The following is a 20728-nucleotide window of genomic DNA, read 5'->3' on the forward strand; positions in this document are numbered from 1 at the left end:
CGCTCTTCTCTCAGGGCATCTAAACCCCAAGGCCAGGAGGCACTCCAGGACTACCGGACTCTCAGCCATATTGCTGTTCGGGAACTCTATTTGAAAATTACTCCCATGAGCCTCCTACCTCTCTTCCCACCTGGACTGCCAGCTTCTAATTTCTGCTCGTGCACATGATGTGCCAAATCAAAGAGTGAACTCCGTGAACGAACGTTTCCGAGGAGCTGCCTCAAGGAGAAGTAAAGCCAGGCGGTTTCCCTTCCAATGGAGCCCAGAGCAGGAAGAGCCCTCATTCTGCGGGCAGCCTGCCTTGAGTAAGGGGACTCAACCCCAACCCCCAAGAGACCTGAGAAAGGTCTCCCAAAGTAGAGGGCTGCGGCAGGAAGACCAGAGTCAACAAAGCGAGAACTGAAGGGCAAGGTCTCCATAGAACTCTTCGGTAAAGCAGGAGGGGGCTGAGGGGGTGGAGAGGGGGCAGTCTGGAAGGATCCCAGGACGGTTGAGAGGAAAGGGGACAGTAGGCGGCGGGAAGGAGGGTATGGTCAAATTGGTGGGGGAGAGGGCCCTGCGGGAAGAAGGAGGGGAAAGGGGAGTGCGGGCTCCACGACTGTAGAGCCCCGAGTCCCCCCGGAAGCTGGGCTGCAGCCCGCCTCGGGGCCTGGGCGGGGCAGGTGGGGCCAGGGGCCGGGTCGGCCGGGGGCGGGGTCCACCGCACATGCGCACCGCAGCCACCGCGCGCAGTAAGGAGTGGCACTTTTTAAAAGTGCAGCCCGGAGGCCAGCCCGCAGCCGCCGAAGCTTCGGTGTCAAGTCTGGTCCTCTCGTCCCGGCCGCGCGCCCTCCCAGTTCCACACCAGTCCGGCCCAGGCCAGTCTAGCCCGCACCATGCCGGTCAAAGGAGGCACCAAATGCATCAAATACCTGCTCTTCGGATTTAACTTCATCTTCTGGGTGAGTGAGCGCGACAGTCGCGCGCTCCTCTTCGGAGCCACCTGTTCGTCCCGGGGACCCTATCTGCGGTCGGGGCTGCCAGTAACTGGCACTGCCCGCGCTCGTGGACTCCGGGCGGGAGGAGACGAGGCTCCGCGGCCGCCAGCTGGCTCCTCGACCGGGTCCGGGGACGAGCGGGGCGGGCACGATCGTAGGGGGCTCCTCCGAAGCCGAGCTGGCAGCGGGACGCGGGGGTCCCTAGGGAGCTGGGGCGTGGAGACCGGCCCTGGCCCTCTTTTTCGCCGAGGGTTTGGGGTAGGGATCGTGTCTGCTCCCCCCCCCCCCCGCCCCTCCGAGTGTAGGAGGGGAAGGCGGCAAGGAGAAACGGAGCACCCCACTTCTGAGAACTTAAGTCCCTGGCCAAGGAGGACTGTGGCGGGCAGTACAGTTCGTGATCTGGGTGGGGTCTCACAAGTGGCCGGGGCCGCCAGGAGGGGGGAATGCCGGCGCTCTGAGGACTTCAGTGGGGTGCGGAGAGCTCAGGCCAGCGCTGTTGACACTTTTACACTGGAAAGGGAGAGGGAGGGAGGACTGGGACCCCGTCCCTGAGTGAGAGTGGGAGACCCCCTCCACCCTCGAGGAGGTCCCTGCAGGCTTGATTCTGAGCCACCGTGAGAAAGTCGAAACTACCTGAAAGACGAGCTTGTCTTGATTTTTTTTTTTTCCAAAGGCGATAAGTATCTGAACTGGAGAGAACTCTGGGAGAGTTGGGGAGAGGTGGGGCAAATGCCTGTTGGCGCTTTTAGTCCTGTTTCTCCATTTCCGGGGGAAGATCAGGTGCCATCCGCCCACTGCCAGCCCAGGTCCTCCCGCCTAGCCTAAACCCCTATGCCAGTCCACCCAGTGGCTAGGCGGGGCCACGGAGAGTGGTTACCTGGACAGGACACCAGCCGGGAGCTGCAGGACTCCCACTGCTGGCCGCACTCAGCCTATCTGCAAATGGAAAGCCTGAGGCAGGCAGCAGAAAAGGGGATGTCCTCTCCACACCTTCTCTTGGGGGATTATGGGACCACCCAGAGACAGAAAGAAGCAAGGAGGAAGGAGTGTGGAAAGGCAGCCCCTGTACCACTAGAGAGATGGCTGTAGAAACAGGCATGCCACCAGAGCCTTGTAACAAAAAATATACTGTACTTATTCCCCGTGAGCCTTGGGGTAAACCTCTTGAGATTTTAATCCTCTCTCCAGAGCTGATGGTAAGAGACTGACCTGTTCTTGGCAAGAGTCACCATGCACAACACATGTTCTAGGAAGGATGGCACATAGAAGTGTCCCTGCCCAGCACTTGGTCTGTTTTAGGGAGACACCCCCCCCCCCCAGCAGTGGGTATTCCTTCCTCCTGGTGTTCCCACCAGCCCCCAGCAGCCATCCCGCTCACTCCCAGGCTTGGCTTCCTCCTCTCACCAACCTCTGGCACCAGAAAAGAATGTGAGAAGGCGGGCTAGCCCCGCCCCGCCCCACCACACCCCACCCCACCCCACCCCACCCCTGTCCTTTAGGGAGTCTTCCTCTCCCCTCTCCAGCACAATCTCCCCTGCCAGGCTGTTGCTTAGTCCTCAGCTATCTGCCTAGGCTGCATCAGGGGTTCGGGGCCAGGAAGGAACTACAGACTGCGATGTGACCTTCATTACACACACCACACACACACACACACACACACACACCCATCCATCTGCCTAGTGGCACATGCAGGAGCCTGATGGGAGGTATCTTCTCGGTCTCTTACTGTGTCCAGCTTACCACCCCACCCATATTCAGAGCTGCCCCTGCCTGGACCAGGTGCTGCCGGTCCACTATGTCATCTGAAACAGACATGACTGAATGTGGGAATGTTTGGGTCAAGAATTAGGAATGACTTTGGTGATCATCCAGTCCAGCCCTGGTATTCACAGTGAGGAAGCAGAGAATCAGAGGGGGTGATGGCCCAGGATCCCAGAGACCAAACCAATATCACAAGCCCTGGGTCCCTGACTTGAGCCCAGTCCTCTTCTGTCTCCGTCACGAGATCAACAAGGGGACCTGGTAATGGGCTATGTTTTCCTGAATTAACGATTGTTCAGTAGTCCTGTATTAAGGTTCCTGTAGAGATGATAGAATAAGGGAGTATCAGGGTGCACTTGTGCAGTGTTTTACAGTCTGCAAAGGCCTCTTCCAAGTCCCATGATATAAGCCAGAGCAGGAAGCATTATCCCCATGGTACCAAGGTGAGGAAACCTGTCCCCAGAGAGGTTAAGTGACTTATCCAGGGTCATGTGGCAGGGTAGCATCAGAAGTAAGTTTGAAGGCAGGTCTGGTTGGCTTGAAGTCTAGTCTACTTTCCATCCCAACCTGCTGCCAGGCCCAGCTGGGCAGAAACAAGTTCTCAGAAATACCTTGAAAGGGAACGGCTCAGATTGTTATGATGGCACCAGTTACCTTTCTCTCTTGAGACCAGGAATTTATAAACTTGGCATTTGGGATCTGATGTGGGCCTTCACAAGAGTTGTGAGGCCAGGAGGCACCAGCACCTCGTGAACAAAGGATGCTGGGAGGGGTGGCCTAGCAGGGACCCAGAGAGAAGAAGCCCAGCTCAGTGGCAGTGGGGTGATTAGGGTGGGGAGATGGTACACTCTGTGCCGGCCTCAGCCCCGTGGGACCCCAGGTGACAGCTGAGCCTGCCTTCCCCGAGTAGGGCCTCTGATGCTCACAGCCGGACCAGCAACCAATCTGTTCATCCAACACCCCCACACCCCTAACTTCTTGGCTCTCAGTTGTTTCTCTATTTTCCTCTAGACCGCCCTGCCTGGCCACCACCCCCACCCCCTAAACAGTGGAAATCTGGATAGGGACCTGGGTATTAGTCTAGCTCTGTCCTCACATCACTTTGACACCTTGGGGAGGTGGCTTTTGTGGTCCAGACTTCAGTTTGCTCATCTGTAAAACCAATGGCTTGAAAGAAATGGTCACCAAAGGCCCCTTCCACTCAGTCTGTGAGCCCAGCCCCAGTGCCTGCAGCAACAGCACTTTCCCACTCAACCCAAAACCCGGATCCGGAGATGGAAATGCACAGGGAAATGCACACTGGGTCTTTACTTCCGGGGCCCGATTCTTGGTCTCTTTCCTGTTAACCTCACATGTCCCTCTATCGCCCTGGGTGGGGTCCTTCTGTTTGGGGGTTCTCTGTTTTCCTGGCCCTCAGCCACCTGTGGTAGTCCTGCCCACGGGTCAGCGCACAGCTCTGGATTCAGTCCCACCCTTCCCCGTCACCAGACGGAGCTGGTGTCTACTGGGGGTTACGTGAGAGAATGTACGGGATGCCCTGGGCCTCGTAGCCTAGCCCCAGACATAGTAAGCTTCCAACCGAAGCCATTGTTACTCCGCAGTTGAGAAAGTAGATGGGGAGGGTGAGAGCACTTCCCCTGGAAGTGTGGAAATTGAAACCAGGGATGTAGGCAGGCATCCACACTCCACACATTCCCCCCCCTCCTTTCCTTCTCTTCCGGCATCACTGCCAGACTCGTGATCCACCCCACCTCCGTGATTCCCGCCTCAGGACACCCACTCCATTTCATGTGCAGCTCCACGTTTGACTGTGGGGCGGCCGCACTTCCGAAAATGCACAACACAGCAGAGAAACCCGAAGACCTCAGGCTTCTGGGTCTGGCCAGGGTACGGACCTAGCGGGGTCGGCAAGGGGCAAAAGCCCTTCCCACCCAACTTGCTGCTTCCCCCAGAAGCTGTTGGCCTTCAGCGTTGGGCTGAGCAAGCAGCTGGGACTGCTGCCTAAAATGGCTCCCCACCTTTGGCACACAGACAGCGGGAGCTCTGGTAAAGCTGGCCGTGTTTGCACTGAGGCTGGCAGGTCTGGGGAGAGGTGAGGCGAGGCCAGGTGTCTGCCTGTGCTAAGGAAGAGAGGGCTTCTCCCCTGCCCGGAATCTTGATGGCTTGCCGTGCACTCTTCCCTGCAATGGTTGTCAACAACAAAGCTCTGACCCCTGATTTTGGGGGGAGGGGGATTCCTCTACACACACACCCCCTACCCCTTTCCTTGGCACCCCTTTCCGTGGCACCATTCCAGACCTTACTCTTTTGTACTCAAAGGAAGAGTTTTGGGATTCGGAACCACTTTAATAAGCAGCCCCCCGGAGGGCCGTCCTTGCCAGGGCACCTAACTAACTCTGCTAAATGAGCCCTCTGTGGCTTCACACGTCACGAGTCCGCGTTCTCGCACCCTTTTGTATTAGATGGGAATCTTCCCTGTTAGACGCAGAGCTGGGTGTCCCGTGTTTGATTTGTGTGTTTGTTTTCCGCTTCGATTCAATTTTATAAGGAGGTGTGGCTTTCGGTCACACAGTTTGGAACTTAATAATACACCTTGAACTTGCAGAAGCACCTTTTCTTCTGAAGAACCCAAGCCTTGGCAGTTCTTTCCTGGGTGCCCCTGGCTGTGGGTAAGGGTAAGGGACCTGAGGTCATGGGTTATCGTGGCTTCTGTGGCTGTGGTCTCCTTGGTGGACAAGGAGTATTCTCAGTAGACCTGTGTCCAGTGGGGGAGAAGAGAGTGAAGTTTGAGGAGGTGCATGTTTATATTCTGCATTCCCCCCTCCCCGGGGGCGGCCGGGTCAGTGGGACTGCCTTTGGGCCCACCACAGGTCTGTTTGACCAAAGCCGTGCAGAAAGTCTTTCCGTCGCTTCCATGCGGGAGAGCAGTGACTGACTTGTTCCGGGGTTTTGAAACTCTGGGCAAGAGCCCGTTGGCCCCGTGTTCTCAACTACTCGGAAATGTCCTCTGCAACTGAGGGAATTCAGGAGACCAGAAGGGCTAATCTTAACAATACTTTTTTTTTTTTTTTTTTTTACGGTTTTATGTTTTTGAAGTCTGACTACAGATCACTTGCCTGTTTCATTCTGTGGAAAAAGTAATGCTGATCCAGGGACATTTTCATTTTCCATCAAGTGATGGCATGCAGCTGTGGAAAGCAGCATCCTGTCTCCAGATGAGATAATTTTATAATAATTACATCCATCCTGTAATTCCAGCTCCCCCCCCCTTGCCCCCAACCACCACCACCACCCCGAAAAAGTACTTCGTTCTGAATCGTTTTTAAGTACTGTGTGCCATTGTCCTAGACTCATGGACTTTAACCTTTTTAGGGAATTCCACAAAATCAGTGAGACCTTCCTCCAGAAAAATGCTTTGCCTCTTGGGGGGGGGGGGGCTTTTTTCTGGAGGCCAGTGAACACCTCATATTGGTTTTTCTCTTTTGGTTTCCAAGCAGCCTCTTCTCTGTTCTGAGTCCCCTGTTTCAGCCATGAGCAGGGGGCTGCCTCGCCACTACCCAGGGACTGTGGGGGGGGGGGGATACGGGGTGATCTGAGAAAGGCTAACTTCCCCGATGATCCAGAGAAGCCTAGGCTGGAGAGCTCGCCTCCCCACCCATACTTGCTCTGACTCTCAGCTTAATCATTGCCCAAGGAGTGGCTTTGACTCTCGATTAATTTAATGAGTATTCTGTATTTCTAGTCCACATGAAGAATCCAACTTTATTAGCTTCTAGCCAAGTTTTGCTTCTTGAGTTAGGTTTTCCCATAGTTTGGGTGATTTGTGTTTGTTTAGGAAGAACTGAGTTCTGTCTTTCCCTCCGCCTCCTTCTCACCAAGTGGAGACTAGTATCAGCCAACCTTCCCCTTGCTTGCCCTTGAGGACTTTGAAAAGGGAGGAGTGTTCCCCTGGGGGAGGGGGTTGTCTGGGGATTTGGACTCCTGAGAAGATGATACTCAGTTTGGTTGAATAGCGGGGAGGGTGAAGTCCTCTGATGGAGAGGGGCCTGGATTCATTTGATTCTAGCAAAGATCCCTGGGTGGAGAAGTGTGGGGAATATTGACTTGGAGAAAAATCAGAAATGGGTTTTTAAAGGTCCTTCTTGTTCAGTCCTCTTGTCAGGCATTGTGCAGGGATGCTGAAACAGTGACTCTTGCTGGCTCTGCTAGGAAAGCCACCCTTCAAAGCTTAATCCTGTTACTGTTATGTTCAATGTACATTCCAGGTTCCAGCGAACACCTCTCAGGCCGGGCAGGCCAATGACCCGTGACTTCTACCAAGCCCTCACCTCCAAATTGCTCAGGACGCAGCCCTTGGCTTCTGTTTCCAGTATGAGCTGCATGTCACTGTCCAAGTGTAAAAACAACACAACACATGGATCATAGCAGAAATCCTTGACTGGGGCTTAAATATACAATAAAGTAAATCAGACAGTTTTACTGAATTCAAAACAGGTTTCTATAGCATTCTAGTTTTATCTTTAAACCTATATTGATTGAATCAATAGCATGATAAATGATAAACTGATTTACTAAAATTTTATATAGAAAGATCAGCAAAGGCACACCTGGGTGGCTTAGTCAGTGAAGCGTCTGCCTTTGGCTCAGGTCGTGATCTGAGGGTCCTGGGACCGGGTCCCTTGAGTCCCTTATCTGGCTCCTTGCTCAGTGGGGAACCTGCCTCTCCTTGTGCCTGTTCCCCCTGTTTGTGCGCTCTCTCTCTCTCTGTGACAAATAAGTAAATAAAATCTTTAAAAAAAAAAAAAAAGATCAGCAAAATCATACTTACGAACTCATTGCTTTGCAAGTCAGTAGAAGTTTGGTGTTTATAAAAGATAGTTTGCTATAGACTGGAATGTTTATATTCCCCCAAAATTCATATGCTAAATCCTAAAACCCAGGGTGATGGTATTTGGAGGTGGGGCCTTTGGGGCGATTAGGTCAGGAGGATGGCGCTCTCGTGGATGGGATCAGTGCCCTTAAAAAAGAAGAGGCCCCAGAGAGCGCCCTCCTCCCTTCCACCATGTGAGATTATGGCAAGAAGACAGCCCTCTGTGAACCGGGAAGCAGTTCCTCACCAGACGCCAAGTCTGTTGGTACTTCGATCTCAGACTTGCCAGCCTCCAGAACCGTGAGAAATAATTTTTGTTGTTAAGCCACCCGATCAATGGTCGTTGGGTATAGCAGCCCAGACGGACTAAGACATAATTGTTTACATGTTCAGATCAGCGGCACCCCTTCCCGTCTAGGTGAGCAGTTCGGTGTGCCATTTTTCATACCCAACTCACATCGGTGCCCCCCTCTAGTGGGCGGCAGGCCTCCTCAACCCCGCAGCAGCCCCGCTCCAATCCAGAGACAAGAAACCCTTCCCACTAAGACTCTCCGTCCTGCTCACCCCAATGCGGTGTGAATGCTTCACGTTGCTTCTCATGATACGGGGCTGTGGATTTAAATCCGTTACTGTTATGCTCAGGCTTTCTACAGCTTCCCTTCTGCCAGCCTGAGAACATCTTCTCATCCTCTACTTTCTCCCACTCCCACCATATTATTGTAGCTCTGACTCCCTAAGACAGATAACCCTAAAGAGGCCCAGAAAGTTTATTTCAAATAGAAATTAGCTTCTCTCCCAGTGCTGGGGAGGGCCCATTAGTATGAGAAGCTGCCATTATCCTCCTCCTGTGGCAGGTGCCTCCCAGGATCCCATAGCCAGGACTGTAACACAGGCCTGTGGTCATGCCCGCTCATGCCCTTTGGTGGCAGGATGGTGCTGTTCAGAAAGGGCAGAGGTTCTGGGCCTCCCCTTGGGGCCATTCCTATAGGGGACACAAGGACGGTGGCCAGAGGGCAGCTGTAACTATGTCTGCACTGCAAGGCTTGCAGCAGTAGCAAAGCTGGGAAGAGAAGAAAACATGCCAAGTTACTCTGGGGAATCTATTTCCCAGCGCAGTGCTGTGTCCACGCTGACTTTCTGGCCAGTGCAGCAAGGGCGTGGGTGAAGTTCTCAGGCCAGAGGCCAGCAGGAAGAAGTGCGTTCTCTCTCTCTTTCTCTGTCTCTGGACTCTGTCCATCAGGCAGCTGGCCTCAGAGAGAGGCCAGGGTCAGGTGGTGCCTCCAGGCCAGGTGGCCGATGCAGGTGCCTTCCCGTCCTGAGAAGGTAGGGCCCTCTGCTATTTCAGGTGGGCTCCCCTGGGACCCTTTAAGGATAGACTCTTGAAATAGGATCAGCTATGGCTGGAAGGGAGACAGGACGAAAGTGAAAAATTCTGGCTCTGAAATTAACGACACTGATCAAGAAGACAGTTCCGCAGAACGATTGAGAATCTGGGCTTTGCAGTCAGACTGTCCGGGGTTCAAGTTCTCGCTCAGCCACTTATTTGCTCTGTGATCTCACAGGAGCTGCTTCTGTGCCCAAGTCTTCTCAGCTAAAAAATGAAAGTAAATAGTACCTACTTGGTGGGTCTGTTGTGAAAATTAAGGAGTACAGGTGAAGAGCCGCAGGCGGGGTGTGGGACCTGGCAAGTGTTACGGTGCTAGCTGGCCAGGAACATACAGTTGACCCCTGAACAGTGCGGGGGTTAGTGCAGTCAAAAATCTCTTTAGAACTTTTGCCTTCGCCAGAACTTAAATACTAATAGCCTACCGTTGACCAGAAGCCTTACGGATAATGTAGTCAATTAACACGCACTCTGTATGTCTTATGTATTATATGCTGCATTCTTACAATAAAGTAATCAAGAGAAATGAAAATGTTATTAAGAAAATTAAGGAAGAGAAAACACATTTACAGTCCTGTACTATGTTTATCCCCAAAATCTGCATATAAGCTGAAACCCATGTTGTGCAAATGGCAGCTATAATTAAGAGACCCGAAATGAAGGCCGAGATCATGGCAAAGGGATGGGATAGATGATAGGTTGGACGCAGCAGTTGGAGACCTCGGCTCTTGCGCTTCCCCTGGCTTTGTGCTCAGAACGGCCCATGCTGGGGAAGGAGGGCCATTTAAGTGAGCGGTGCTGGGTGTGCCTGTTGCCAGCTACTGCCAGTCCACACACCACATGGCATGGCTTCAAAGGTGTAAACAAAGGGGCATCTCCCACCACTCAGGGTCATGCAGGCAAGTGGTAACCGGTCCCACAGATGGAACGAAAGCTAGCTGGTCCACATGGCTAAAGTGTGTAAACAAGAGTGGAGAGAGAGAGAGAGAGAGAGAGAGAGAGAGAGAGAGAGAGAGAGAGTGTGTGTGTGTGTGTGTGTGTGTGTGATCACCAGGCATCTTAGGCATACACAATGGAAAACAAATGTGTGGTATTCTGGAATTTAAAGCAAAACATCCCCAAAACAATCCCCCACATCAGATGATTTTGGTTAAGATCAGAATGCCTGCTTTCAGCGGAAAACAGATTTATGGACTGTCTGATGTGTGCTCCGTGTCTGGCGAGCAGGCAGTGGAAACTTGCAGTGAGGTTTCTTGTTTAGAAAAGGTTATCTTGGGCAGAGGCCCTCCTCTGGATTCTTCATCCCCAAACTACTTAATATTAACACACCATATTAGCTAAAACTTTTCTTCTCTCTTGGGCAGAATAGGGTTCTGGTTTTTAAAGGATGCTGACTTTGTCCTTGGAAGGGAGGATTTCTCAGCTCTTGAACTTGTTCAGACCAGGTCGCTGCCAAATTACAAGAAAGGTGTGCTGAAAAAAAGCTTACAAGGCCCTTCATCCCCAGCCGCACCCCAGAAAGGGGATCTCGCTAGCTCCCTTCCACCAGGCATGAGCCAGGCAGTCAAGTAACTGACCTCTGCATGGCCCGTGCTGTGCCTGTGGCAGAGGGAGAGAGCTGATGGCTAACTTGCTCCATACCTGCTCTGTGACCTTGGGCAACTTTACCTCTCTGAGCCCTTTTCCTCATCTCCAACTGGGATGAGCCTAACTACTTCAAAGGGTATAAGGCAGTCCTCCCAGCCCTTTTAGATTCAGAAGAGGCAGCAGGGCCTTCTCGTAGAAGTCTAGCTCCCTTATATTCCTCTTCTCCCTGGGAAATCCCACTGTTGCTCGTATAGGGCATGTTCCCCTCTTAGCTGTGCACCAGCCTGAGGCCAGGCTGGAATACACCGTGGCCCCAAAGAGTCCCGCTTAGCAACCTGATGACACCCGTACGCTGTAGCTGTTGAGCCCCTCTGCCCAGGAGAACCCCCCCCCCACCAAGGGCACAGAATCCCCAGAAAGTGAACCCCTGCAAGGGCAGCGGGGCAGCTAAGCAGGTGCTTAGGACGTCAGCAGTGCAGGTAAGCCCAAGGAATCTTGGGGAAACTAAGCACATTTTTTAACTCTTTTATATTTATTTTATAATTCTGATTTTTTTTAAATATTGAATTATATAGGTGGTGGGATAGGTGTCATTTTCTCAGTATCGAGGGCAGTAAATGGTCACAAGAGGCAGAAGTGTGCCTCCCCAGGGGCCTGGCTTCTCAAGGATGGTTGAGTTTGTTGTTGACCTCCCGGCGTGCCGTCAAGGAGCGGCACACGGTAGCAGGGCCCTTTACGACCCAGGGTGGTGGTTGGGGGTGGGAGGAGTTGACTTGTCAGAAATGCAGATTCCTGGGGGACGCAGCAAATCAGCCACTCTCCTTACGCCTCACTTTCCTTATTTGAGTCATGAAGGTAATAGTGCCAAAGTCTTAGGGCTGTTAGAAATGATGGCATATTTAACATAAAGGGTAGCGCGGGGCCTGGCTCAGAGCAAGAGCTCAGGTGTCGGAGCAGCTTTGGCTGTAGTTACTGTTACCACGGCCTCGCAGAACGTTTCAGAGGTTGAAGTTGTCCTAAACACATTCCTCTCTGTCGTCTTGCTTCAGTTCTGTAAAGCCACCTCACACAGGATTGTTCTGGGCTGAAACTTTATCACGTGGCTCCATCCCTTTCAGAAGGTGAATTCGAGAACTCGTCTTTCCATCTGTCCACAAAACACCCATTTCAGAGATTTCCCCAGGGTGGGAAAGGTGGTTGAGGAGAGGGCCCTGTTTTGCACTTAGCTGGACGTGGCCCCAGCATCGGAGCCGTTTGGCAGAGCCCTCCCACCCCCACCTTGTGGAGTCTAACTGGGAGTTTAACAATAGCCATGGGAAGAAGAAATCTGCTCTGCCTCCAAACCAGGAAGGGTGGCCTTGGCACCTCTTCTGTTCACTTCTCATGCTTCCCAAAAAGAGGTAGATTCCTCTTATCTAGAACTTTCTTGATACCTTGAAGCCAGCTCCCAGAGCGTGGCAGGGCCAAAGTCACATGGCTTCTATGTGGACACCACAGGAAGGAAAAAGAAGGGAGAGCTGCCCCAGAGGGTGCATTTTCATCGCCCGGTGATGGTGGGCTTGACACCACCAACTCTCCCAACCTCAACAGAGGGGGAGGGGAAGAAGAAGGAGAGAACAAACCCCAAGAAGAAGTTAGCGGTCTGTGCTCCGTCCCTCTTGGCCTTCCCCTAGGCAGGGGCTGGTGCCCTCAGTCTAAATCACCTCACCACAGTAGGCAAGGTAAGGTGTAGGTCAGAGCATTTTGCCAAATTCAGCATGTCCAGAGGACCTTCTTGTCCCCCAAGAAAAGTTCTTAGGGGTTCCCTGTCTTCCCATTCACCAGCTGGGCAGGGAGGGAGCACAGTGTCAGGAGGACGGGAACTTTGAGTCGTCTACGCGGGTCTGGTTCAGTGGGAACACGGCCTCTTGCTGGCTGTGTCTCTTCCAGTGAGTTGTTACTTAACCTCTTGGAACCTGTTTCATCTCTAAAATAAAGGTGACAAGAGGATTCAATGAGATGCTGTACGTCAGTCACCGCCTATACTGTGGGACACAGTAGAGAATAACTGCTCCTGTTATTATATTATTGATTTTCCTCTGTCTAGCCTCTGAAGGAGTTGCTCCTGACAGAAAAGGCAGCCCAAGTCAACTCAACCCTAACCAACGTGATTACCCATCAGCCTCTGCATGTATTCTTTAAAAAAAAAAAAAAAAAAAAATTCCCCTAGAATTTAGGGTTGGCTGAGGAAAAGAATCCACTCATCCATAATGGCAGCCCAGCCTAGGGAGAACTCAGGTTGCAGAAATCAGGAGGAAGTTTTTGCCAAGGGTGCCGTGCTACGGAGGCTGTGGGAATCACTTTGGCTTCTTGGAGGAGAGGTCACGGGGCCAAGCCTGTGTGATGAATACTTCTTTGGAAGCCAAATGCAGGTTCTAACTTGACCCAGGTTCTAACTTGACCCATATACTATGATTCCGCAGGCTCAGTGGGTTCAAGATGGAGTTGTCCAGCCATTATCTCTTTCATACCTCTTGCTTCCTTCCTGTTTACCTGTCCTGTATCCTCCCCCTTAACTGTCACCGTGCAGCAGTTCAAGGTGGCCCTGAGGCCCCGTCCCGTGGCTCTACAGTGCAAGGCGGGGCTGCTGATGGCATATTTAACATAAAGGGTAGCGCCCAAGTGTCCGGATTGCAGTATAAATTGGAATGGCGAAATTCTGCCCCGTGTTGGGCTGAGCCGGGTGAGCGCTCATACCACCTGCCTACTGCCCACCCCCTCCATGGCTTCCTGCCCTTCAACACTGACGTTTAGAAAGCTCGTCTCTGGGTTGAGAACCCCCAGAGGAAGCTTCTCCATGTGGTCCCGATTGTTCGGCCTTTATTACATAAAGGCCTGGAGCGTTGGTTCTCAGACGTGAGGGAGCATCAGAATCATCTGGGGGGGGGGGCTTGCTGGGCCCCACCCCACTCGTCTCTAATTCAGTAAGTCTAGGATGGGGACAGTGAATTTTCGTGTCTTAGTAAATTCCCAGGTGATGCTGCTTCTTCTGGTCTGGGGACCCTATGTCGCGACCTGCTGGCCTAGAAACCAGTTTCCCAGTGGCCCAGCTTCTGCCCTCAGTGGCTTGGTAAAAGCCCCAGAGCAGAAGTGGTCCAGAGGGCCGAGATGACCCCCGGGATGACCGTACTCACAGAGGGACGTAGTCTCCAGGACCGTCACCTCCGGCGTTTTTTCAGCTCATCTCTAATAAAACTAAAGTTAATAACAGGCCCTTGTTGATATCTTCAGATTCTGCCGGGAAGTCACATTTTGCTTGTGATCCTTAGTGAAAGCAAGTCAACGGCATTTTTTTCCTGCTCAGTCGGAGTTGGGTTTTTGGTGGTGTTTCTCTGCGCGGTGGGACTGGGTCCCAGAAGACTCCAGCCTCGGCCCCCTGGGTGCCTGTGCCCTTCCGAAGATGACAGCTTCAGCTTCGTCCAGAGGTGGGAGAGGAGTGTGCCAGCAGAGGTTCCGAAGAGGTGGTAGGGACTGGGTTCCTGTTTGTGCTTGTCGCCATGCCCAGCCCGGCCTCCTGACGAGTGAATCAGCCCATCCGAGGCTTGGCAGTCAGCGGTGAGCCGGGGTTGCCATGGAGATGGGTGAGGCCCGAGCCCACAGGTCTGGGTGGCCTGACTTGTTTTTAAATGTTGAAGCCTGTGTGAACATAGAGGCCCTTATCTCCACTTCTGAGGCTTTCTTAAAGCGTGACTGGTATTTTGGGGCCCAGAAAAGGCTGGTAGGGGAAACTCACATCCTTGGTATTCGGTCTGTTACTGATTTCCCGGGTGCCATGGGCAACTATGCCTACAGGTCTCCCAGGCTGGGTACCTTCAAAAAAAAAATAATAATAACCCGGGCTGGCACATATCTTTCTGAAGGAGGCAAGTAAGTAAAATCCCCTTCCTTTCTTTCCTGCTCCGTGAATACCTCCTTCCCATTCGAATGGTAGTTCGAATTACCATTCCTGTCTCATCCTCGCAGAGCTCCTGGGAGGTGTGTGCTGCTGTGGGGAAGGTATATTTATCCGTCGTCCCTCCACCGCAGGGCACTCGCACAGACCCACAGAAACCAGAACCTCAGTGTCCTAAATCGCCCCACTCCCTCCTGCCCGGCCGCAGCATCAGATCATAGAGGGACACAGCTGACAGCCATGGCCCCCAGGTGCCGTGAATGTGTCTTGTGTCTCTCTCGAGGTTTATTGTTCTTTTTACTGGCGTTATTTTCGCTACAGAATCCGGCCGGCTGTGCCACGTCGTGGCCTTCAGAGGGTCGTCTATGCATCTCCTCATTGAATCCTCCCCTTCAAGCTAGGTTAAAGGCAAGACAGGCACCATGCGACCTTTTTTTCACATATGAGAACTCTGAGGTGTGGAGAAGCCAAGGAAAGTGCTTAGTGTCAAACAGCACCCAGGTGGCAGAGCAGAGTGAGACCCAGAGTCCACGGCTGGCCACGAATCTAGGGCTTCTCAGCAGAAGTATGCCAGAGGCTCCCCTGGCGGGGTGGGGGACTCTATGGACACCCGTATGGCATTCCCTCTGGGGAAAGCAGGAAAGCAAGTACCCCTATTTCCCCTACCCCTAGCCCCTTACTGCTGCCTGCCTCCAACGCCACCAAAGTGGGGCTGTGACTACCTAAAGTCTGAGGCCAGCCTCGGAGAAACCGCGTGTGGAGGAGGAGCCACTCTCCCTCCCCCTTCTGGGCTTTCTACGGCAGTTAGAGAGAGACATCATAATGAGTATTTTGTCCTTTAAAAAAAAAATGTATGACCAGTCAGAAGAAAAGAGGGGACCCGGAGGAAAGGGGGGGCCTAGCCAAGACCTCCGTTTTGTTTACCATGAGATTTTTCTTTGAAGTGGGATTCATCCAAGGCAAACAGGGTTCTTTCCACCTGAGAGGGTGGGCTGTAGTGCTGCGCGTGTGCGTACACACACACCACGCACGCACACACACACACGGCTGCTCTTTTCCTTCTTGTCACATCTTTCTGCGGGCTTTCTTCAAGTGTTTCCGCCAGTGGGGCTGCCTGTCTGTAAATACCTCCTCCGCTTCTAACTAGAACCAGTTCTGCAAACTTGGCATAGGGTCCGGAGCAACCAGGTGCCCCTCAGTGGCATTAGACTCTGATTTGTTTCCAGTCCGCCTTCGGAATTAAAGACAGTTCCTCTAACTCCAGGTGTGTTTTAGCGTGAGGTCTCTGGGCCTGGCCCTCCAGCCAGGCTGGTGGGGTGACTCACTGGACTGATCATCTCCACAAGGGTGGCTTTGGCGAGGTGTGCGTTCAGTGGTGGCGGAGGGCCTGAGCTGGCGCGCTCTGGTTCTCGTGTCCCCCAGAACCGGCATAAGCCCCAGGTGACGGGGTTACCTGTGCGCTCATCGAAGATCAGACTGTTGAACTGGACTTCTTTGTGGGGTGAGGACAGTGACTCATGGGCTTTCCACAGAGTCTCATTTTCAAAAGACTTTATACGGATTCGTCCCTGAATCTCACTGTGATATTCGTCACATGCCCTCGTGGGTCTTTGAAGTAATCCTCTCCTGTACGGGATAATTATTTGTTGATTGATTGATTGATAATTTATTCACTGTGTGTTCAAGGTGTGGATGGGACAGGGGACTAGAAGGCCTGAGAAACAGCCCTGCCCTGAAGGAGCTCGTGCTCCAGCGACACCCGAGCCCAGCACACCCACGAGAAGAAGGGCATGTGCGAGGGCTCTGGAGAGAACACGCACGAAGCTCACAGGCTTGCGTTTCCTTGGGAGGAGACTGAGGACTTCTTGGTGGGGAAGCAGCAGGCCTAGGTGGCCAGGACGGCCTTCGAGGAGGAAGGACTGGCATGAGCAGAGGCGAGAACGCAGGAGACTTATTTGGGAACCTGAGTGATTCCATCTAAGGGGCATCTAAGGTGGGCTCAGGGTTCAGTGGTGTCATGCTTCTGAGAGATCAGAAAACGTGAACCACAGATAACACCTTAAGACTTAAAACTGAGGGATGCCTGGGTAGCTCAGTTGGTTAAGTGTCTGCCCTCAGCTCAGGTCATGATCCCAGCGTGATGGGATCAAGCCCCGCATTGGGCTCCCTGCTTAACCAGGGGTCTGCTTCTCTTTCTCCCTCTGCCTGCCGATCCCCCTGCTTGTGCTTTCTCTCTCTCTGACAAATAAATAAATGTAATCTTTAAAAAAATTATTTTTTTTTTAAAAACCAAAAAACTTAAAACTGAGCGACTGACCTAAGCCACGTGAGCCTTTCAGAGAAATGGCTACTGTCCCACATGGAGGGCGGGAGGCAGGCTGGGTGTGTTATATACAGTGACTACTTTCTGGGGTCCTGGGGGCAGATAAGCCACCAGCCTAGGTGTCAGAGCACCGAGCAACCAGAAGGGAGCAGTGACCCTGGAGGAAGAGAGGGTTTGCTTCTGTTTGGAATTTTAGGATAGAGAGACCTAGAAGCTTTGAAAGAAAAAACCCAGCTTAGCTTTAGAACTGTTTCAGATCTGCAGAAAGGTTACAAAAAGAGTATAGAGAGCCCCCTACACCCGCATCAGTTTCCCTATGGTTAACACCTCTGTTACCACATTGCATGTGTCACAACTAAGGAAAAACCAACTGGTACATTACTATTGACTAAACCACGCTCCTTCAGATCTCACTTGTTTCACCAGTAAGACCCTCTCTCTGTGCCAGTATCCCATCCACGATACCACATGACAGTTATGTCTTCTTCATCTCTGATCTGTGACACTTTCGGTCTTCCTTGGTTTCTCGGAGATGACCGTAGTACTTCTGAGAAGCGCTGGCCAAGTATTTTGTAGAATGTCCTCAATTTAGGTTTTTCTCCTGGCTGTCTTCTAAAAAAAAAAAAATGAACATGCATGAAGAATTCAAGCATTTCCAACAAAACAATGGGGAAAAGCTCTCCTTTTTGTTTGTGCACTGTCAGATAGACGGGACCATTTTGGGGCCTGAAGGCAAAGAAGCTTTTCTCGGCAAAACCAAATGTTTCGCTTTGGCTTCCTTTGGGAACGAGGTAACCAGGTAGACCTGGCAGTGCCTCGGGCTGGGAGTCAAGGCTGTGGACTTTTCACTTCCATCCCCACTACACAGTTGGTGATCGTGGACTGATTGCTGTCCTTTTCAGGGGGGCCCTGTGAGCAGGAATTGGCTCACTGTGCGTCTAAATCCAACCTGCTCAGATCCTGCATTGTTGCGAAAGCAAGATGGCAGCCGTGGTAAAGGTGTGGCCAGCGTTCCTGCCACAGGTCAGCTTATTTACCCTGACGGAAACCAGCAACTTCTTGGTTTCCCACACCCATTTTCTTATTTTAAGGAGTCCCTTCATAATTCATTCCATGCCCTTTTTTCAAAGTTAAAGCTCTCTCTGGTTCTTGCCATTTGTTTTCTCCTAGTATTCCAAGTAGCTAGGGGTGAGAGCCAGGTGGGGGGCTGGGGCACCCTCCAGCACCACACCAAAAAGTGAATTCTTCTAGAAAGTACTCCAGACCCCGGTAGATAGTGCCACCTGCACAACCGGAGCCATTATTAGGTGATGCCAATTATGTGTGGCCCTGTGACCCCAAGCCATCCATCATGACCCAGCCAACTGAAGTAATTTCTCCAGTAGCATTCCATAAAATAGGGCAGCTAATGGCTTACATATCTTCCCCTCAGGCCAGTTAACTCAGTAATTCAATCCAAAAAGACCCTAAGACTCACTCCTCTGATTTCTGTGAACCGTGGGCTCCCAGTCCTGCCGCTGACCCTCCCTTCCACCTGGTTTTCTTGAACCTTCCTCCTCTTCCTCTCTTTTGGTGAGTTTATAGGTATAAGAAAGTGAGATCAATTCCTGCTTTTTCCATTTCTTCAGAGCCAGCTGCTTTTTCGTCCTCATTTTAGTGAAGCGCTGTGGCTTTGATAACCAAGCAGCATGATGCTAGTTTTTGGGTGGGCTCCAAATGTGTGGGACTCCCGACTCTCTCTGGCTGTGTCCTTGGCCGGGGTGAGACCCAAAGTCTTTCTTCTCCTGGTTCCAGTTCTCCAGTATGATGTCCCTCTTGCCACCGGTGTGTGTAGACCAGAGAAATGACCGGACTTCTACAGATTTGGTTCAGGCTCCTTGAAATGATAAAATGGAAGAGGCCTGACTGTTGCAGGTGTTTTTTGGGTACCCTGTTGCTGTCCATGGAATCATTCCCAAAGAGAAATAATTGAGCATAATGGAGAAATAATTGCACGTAATTGAGAAAGCATAGAGCAGAAAGGACAGTAAAGGACACGGGCCTCTCTTCGGTCCCAGGAATTGTCAGCAATAGCCCCAGCAAGATGAGGGCAAGAGGGAGAACTGAGGACAAGGTTTGTGGCCAAGCGCTGACCGAAACTGAGACCTCCCTCTAGTGCACAGGAAGCCCCTGCCTACAGAGTTCTCAGGTTACCACGGTCATGTCCACAGGGAGGCCAGCAGCCTCAGTCTCCCACTGTCCAGGGCTCTCACTGGGCCTCCATATGTTGGGCGGAGATGAGAAAGTATTGCCTTCTTTCTTTTCACTCTCCAGGACCCCAGGAGAGTGAGGCCAGGGCCTGACCATCACAGTCAGGACCCCACTTAGTGTGTGCTTGTCCTGGACTCAGTGCATGGGGATGTCCCAGCGGGGCCCCACCGTGTCCCTGCCCCAACCAGTCTAAACCGGGGTACCCAGGCTAGAAACAGGGGAGAGACTCCTACTTCTTCCCCCATCCCCACCCCCGCCCAGAGCTGTGTCTGCTGTCTTTGGATTAGGCCAGGAGACCCTCACTCACCTGCAAGTCTTTTGTGAGTAAGAAGGAAAGCCTAGCATCCATGAGTTCTTCTCTGCATTGTGTAGCTACGGGGCACCTGGTGTTCTGTACTTCTTACCAATGTTTGGTGTTGCCTTCCATCAGATGAGAGCTAAGAGGTCTGGGGAGATGCTGAATGACTGTCCTCCACAGGGAGGAGTGCAACCCTGGTGACCGAGTGCTGATCAAGTTATTCTCACAAAGCCCACTTGGTGGTACCTCTTTCGGAAGGACTTCTAATATCATCTCCTTTATTTTAGCCATACTTAAATGGCAGGGAAGGGCCACATGTCACCATTCCCTTTCTACAGATGGGAAAACTGAGGCAATAGAACTCTGAGCCAGGAATTGCAGAGCCTCGCTGTGGGAACACAGTGCTGGAGGCGTGGGCAAGGGTTTGACCCTACTGCAGGTGGAGGCCCTGGGTCATCACGTCCGCTGTCGCTGCCTCCACCCGAAACATCTGCAACCACTGTCTCCCCAGGAAAAGGAGAGAAGCAAACAATTAGAGAGGGGCCTGGCCGCAGCACGGCAATCCCAGCTCCCAGGGCAGACAACCCAGCTCCCTTAGGAGCAGGGCTCTGACACAGGGTGCCTCTGTCGAGGAGGGTGGGCCTGGAGCCACTCACTGGTGCCGTGCACCCTGCACTGCAGCCTGGGGGTCACTCTCGAGCAAGCCCGGGCTGAATGAGAGACGGAGAGCTCAGCTCAGCACTGGGGTTGAGGACCACTTGGAGGGGGGCCGCCTGCACAGGCCTCTGGTTCAACAGTGCCGGGCCAGGATTTGGCACCTTGGTTGTATTCCTTAGTGAGAAAGCCTGCCCTTTAGGGTCCAGTATCTCAACTTGCCCACCTATGAAATGGGATTTTCGGAAGATCGGGAGATGACTCAGATATGTCTTATCTAATGTTTATAAGGATCACTCATAAGGAAGCGTGTGTCTAAAACATGGAACAGGGCAGGTCAGCCTGTAAGGTTTGCCAGCGTGGAAAGAAAAGGACAAATGTGGGCTGCTCAGGGGAAACTGCTCTGTCGCTTACTGAGCCGTGTGATCTCAGGAGGAATCACAGCTGCCCTCATGCGTGCTTGACTGTGCCCGCTAGGCAACTGTTGTCTTTTTTTATCGTATGGTACATATACAGAGTAGTGCAGGAAACACGAACGGTTTTAAAGCATAATTACGACGTGAATGTGCATGGCACCACCACCCAAGTCCAAAGCTAGACTGTTGCCAGTGCCCTAGACCCTGCCTTCCCAAGTGCTGTTCCCTCCCTCCCCCTACAGGGCACCCCACACTTGACTTTAGGATAATCGCTTTC

General features: G+C 52.4%; 1 protein-coding gene across 1 annotated transcript in view; it reads left to right on the forward strand.

Annotated features, from left to right (window-relative positions):
* Positions 1-682: 682 nt before the first annotated feature.
* The window catches only part of CD9 (CD9 molecule), a 32113-nt gene continuing 12067 nt past the window's right edge, over positions 683-20728 (forward strand). The window contains exon 1 of the mRNA XM_026502628.4: positions 683-941. Within this exon, the coding sequence (XP_026358413.1) occupies positions 876-941 (66 nt within the window). The 5' untranslated portion in view covers positions 683-875. The remainder of the gene's footprint in view (positions 942-20728) is intronic.

Source organism: Ursus arctos, unplaced genomic scaffold (genome assembly GCF_023065955.2).
Source record: "Ursus arctos isolate Adak ecotype North America unplaced genomic scaffold, UrsArc2.0 scaffold_26, whole genome shotgun sequence".
Classification (NCBI taxonomy): domain Eukaryota; kingdom Metazoa; phylum Chordata; class Mammalia; order Carnivora; family Ursidae; genus Ursus; species Ursus arctos.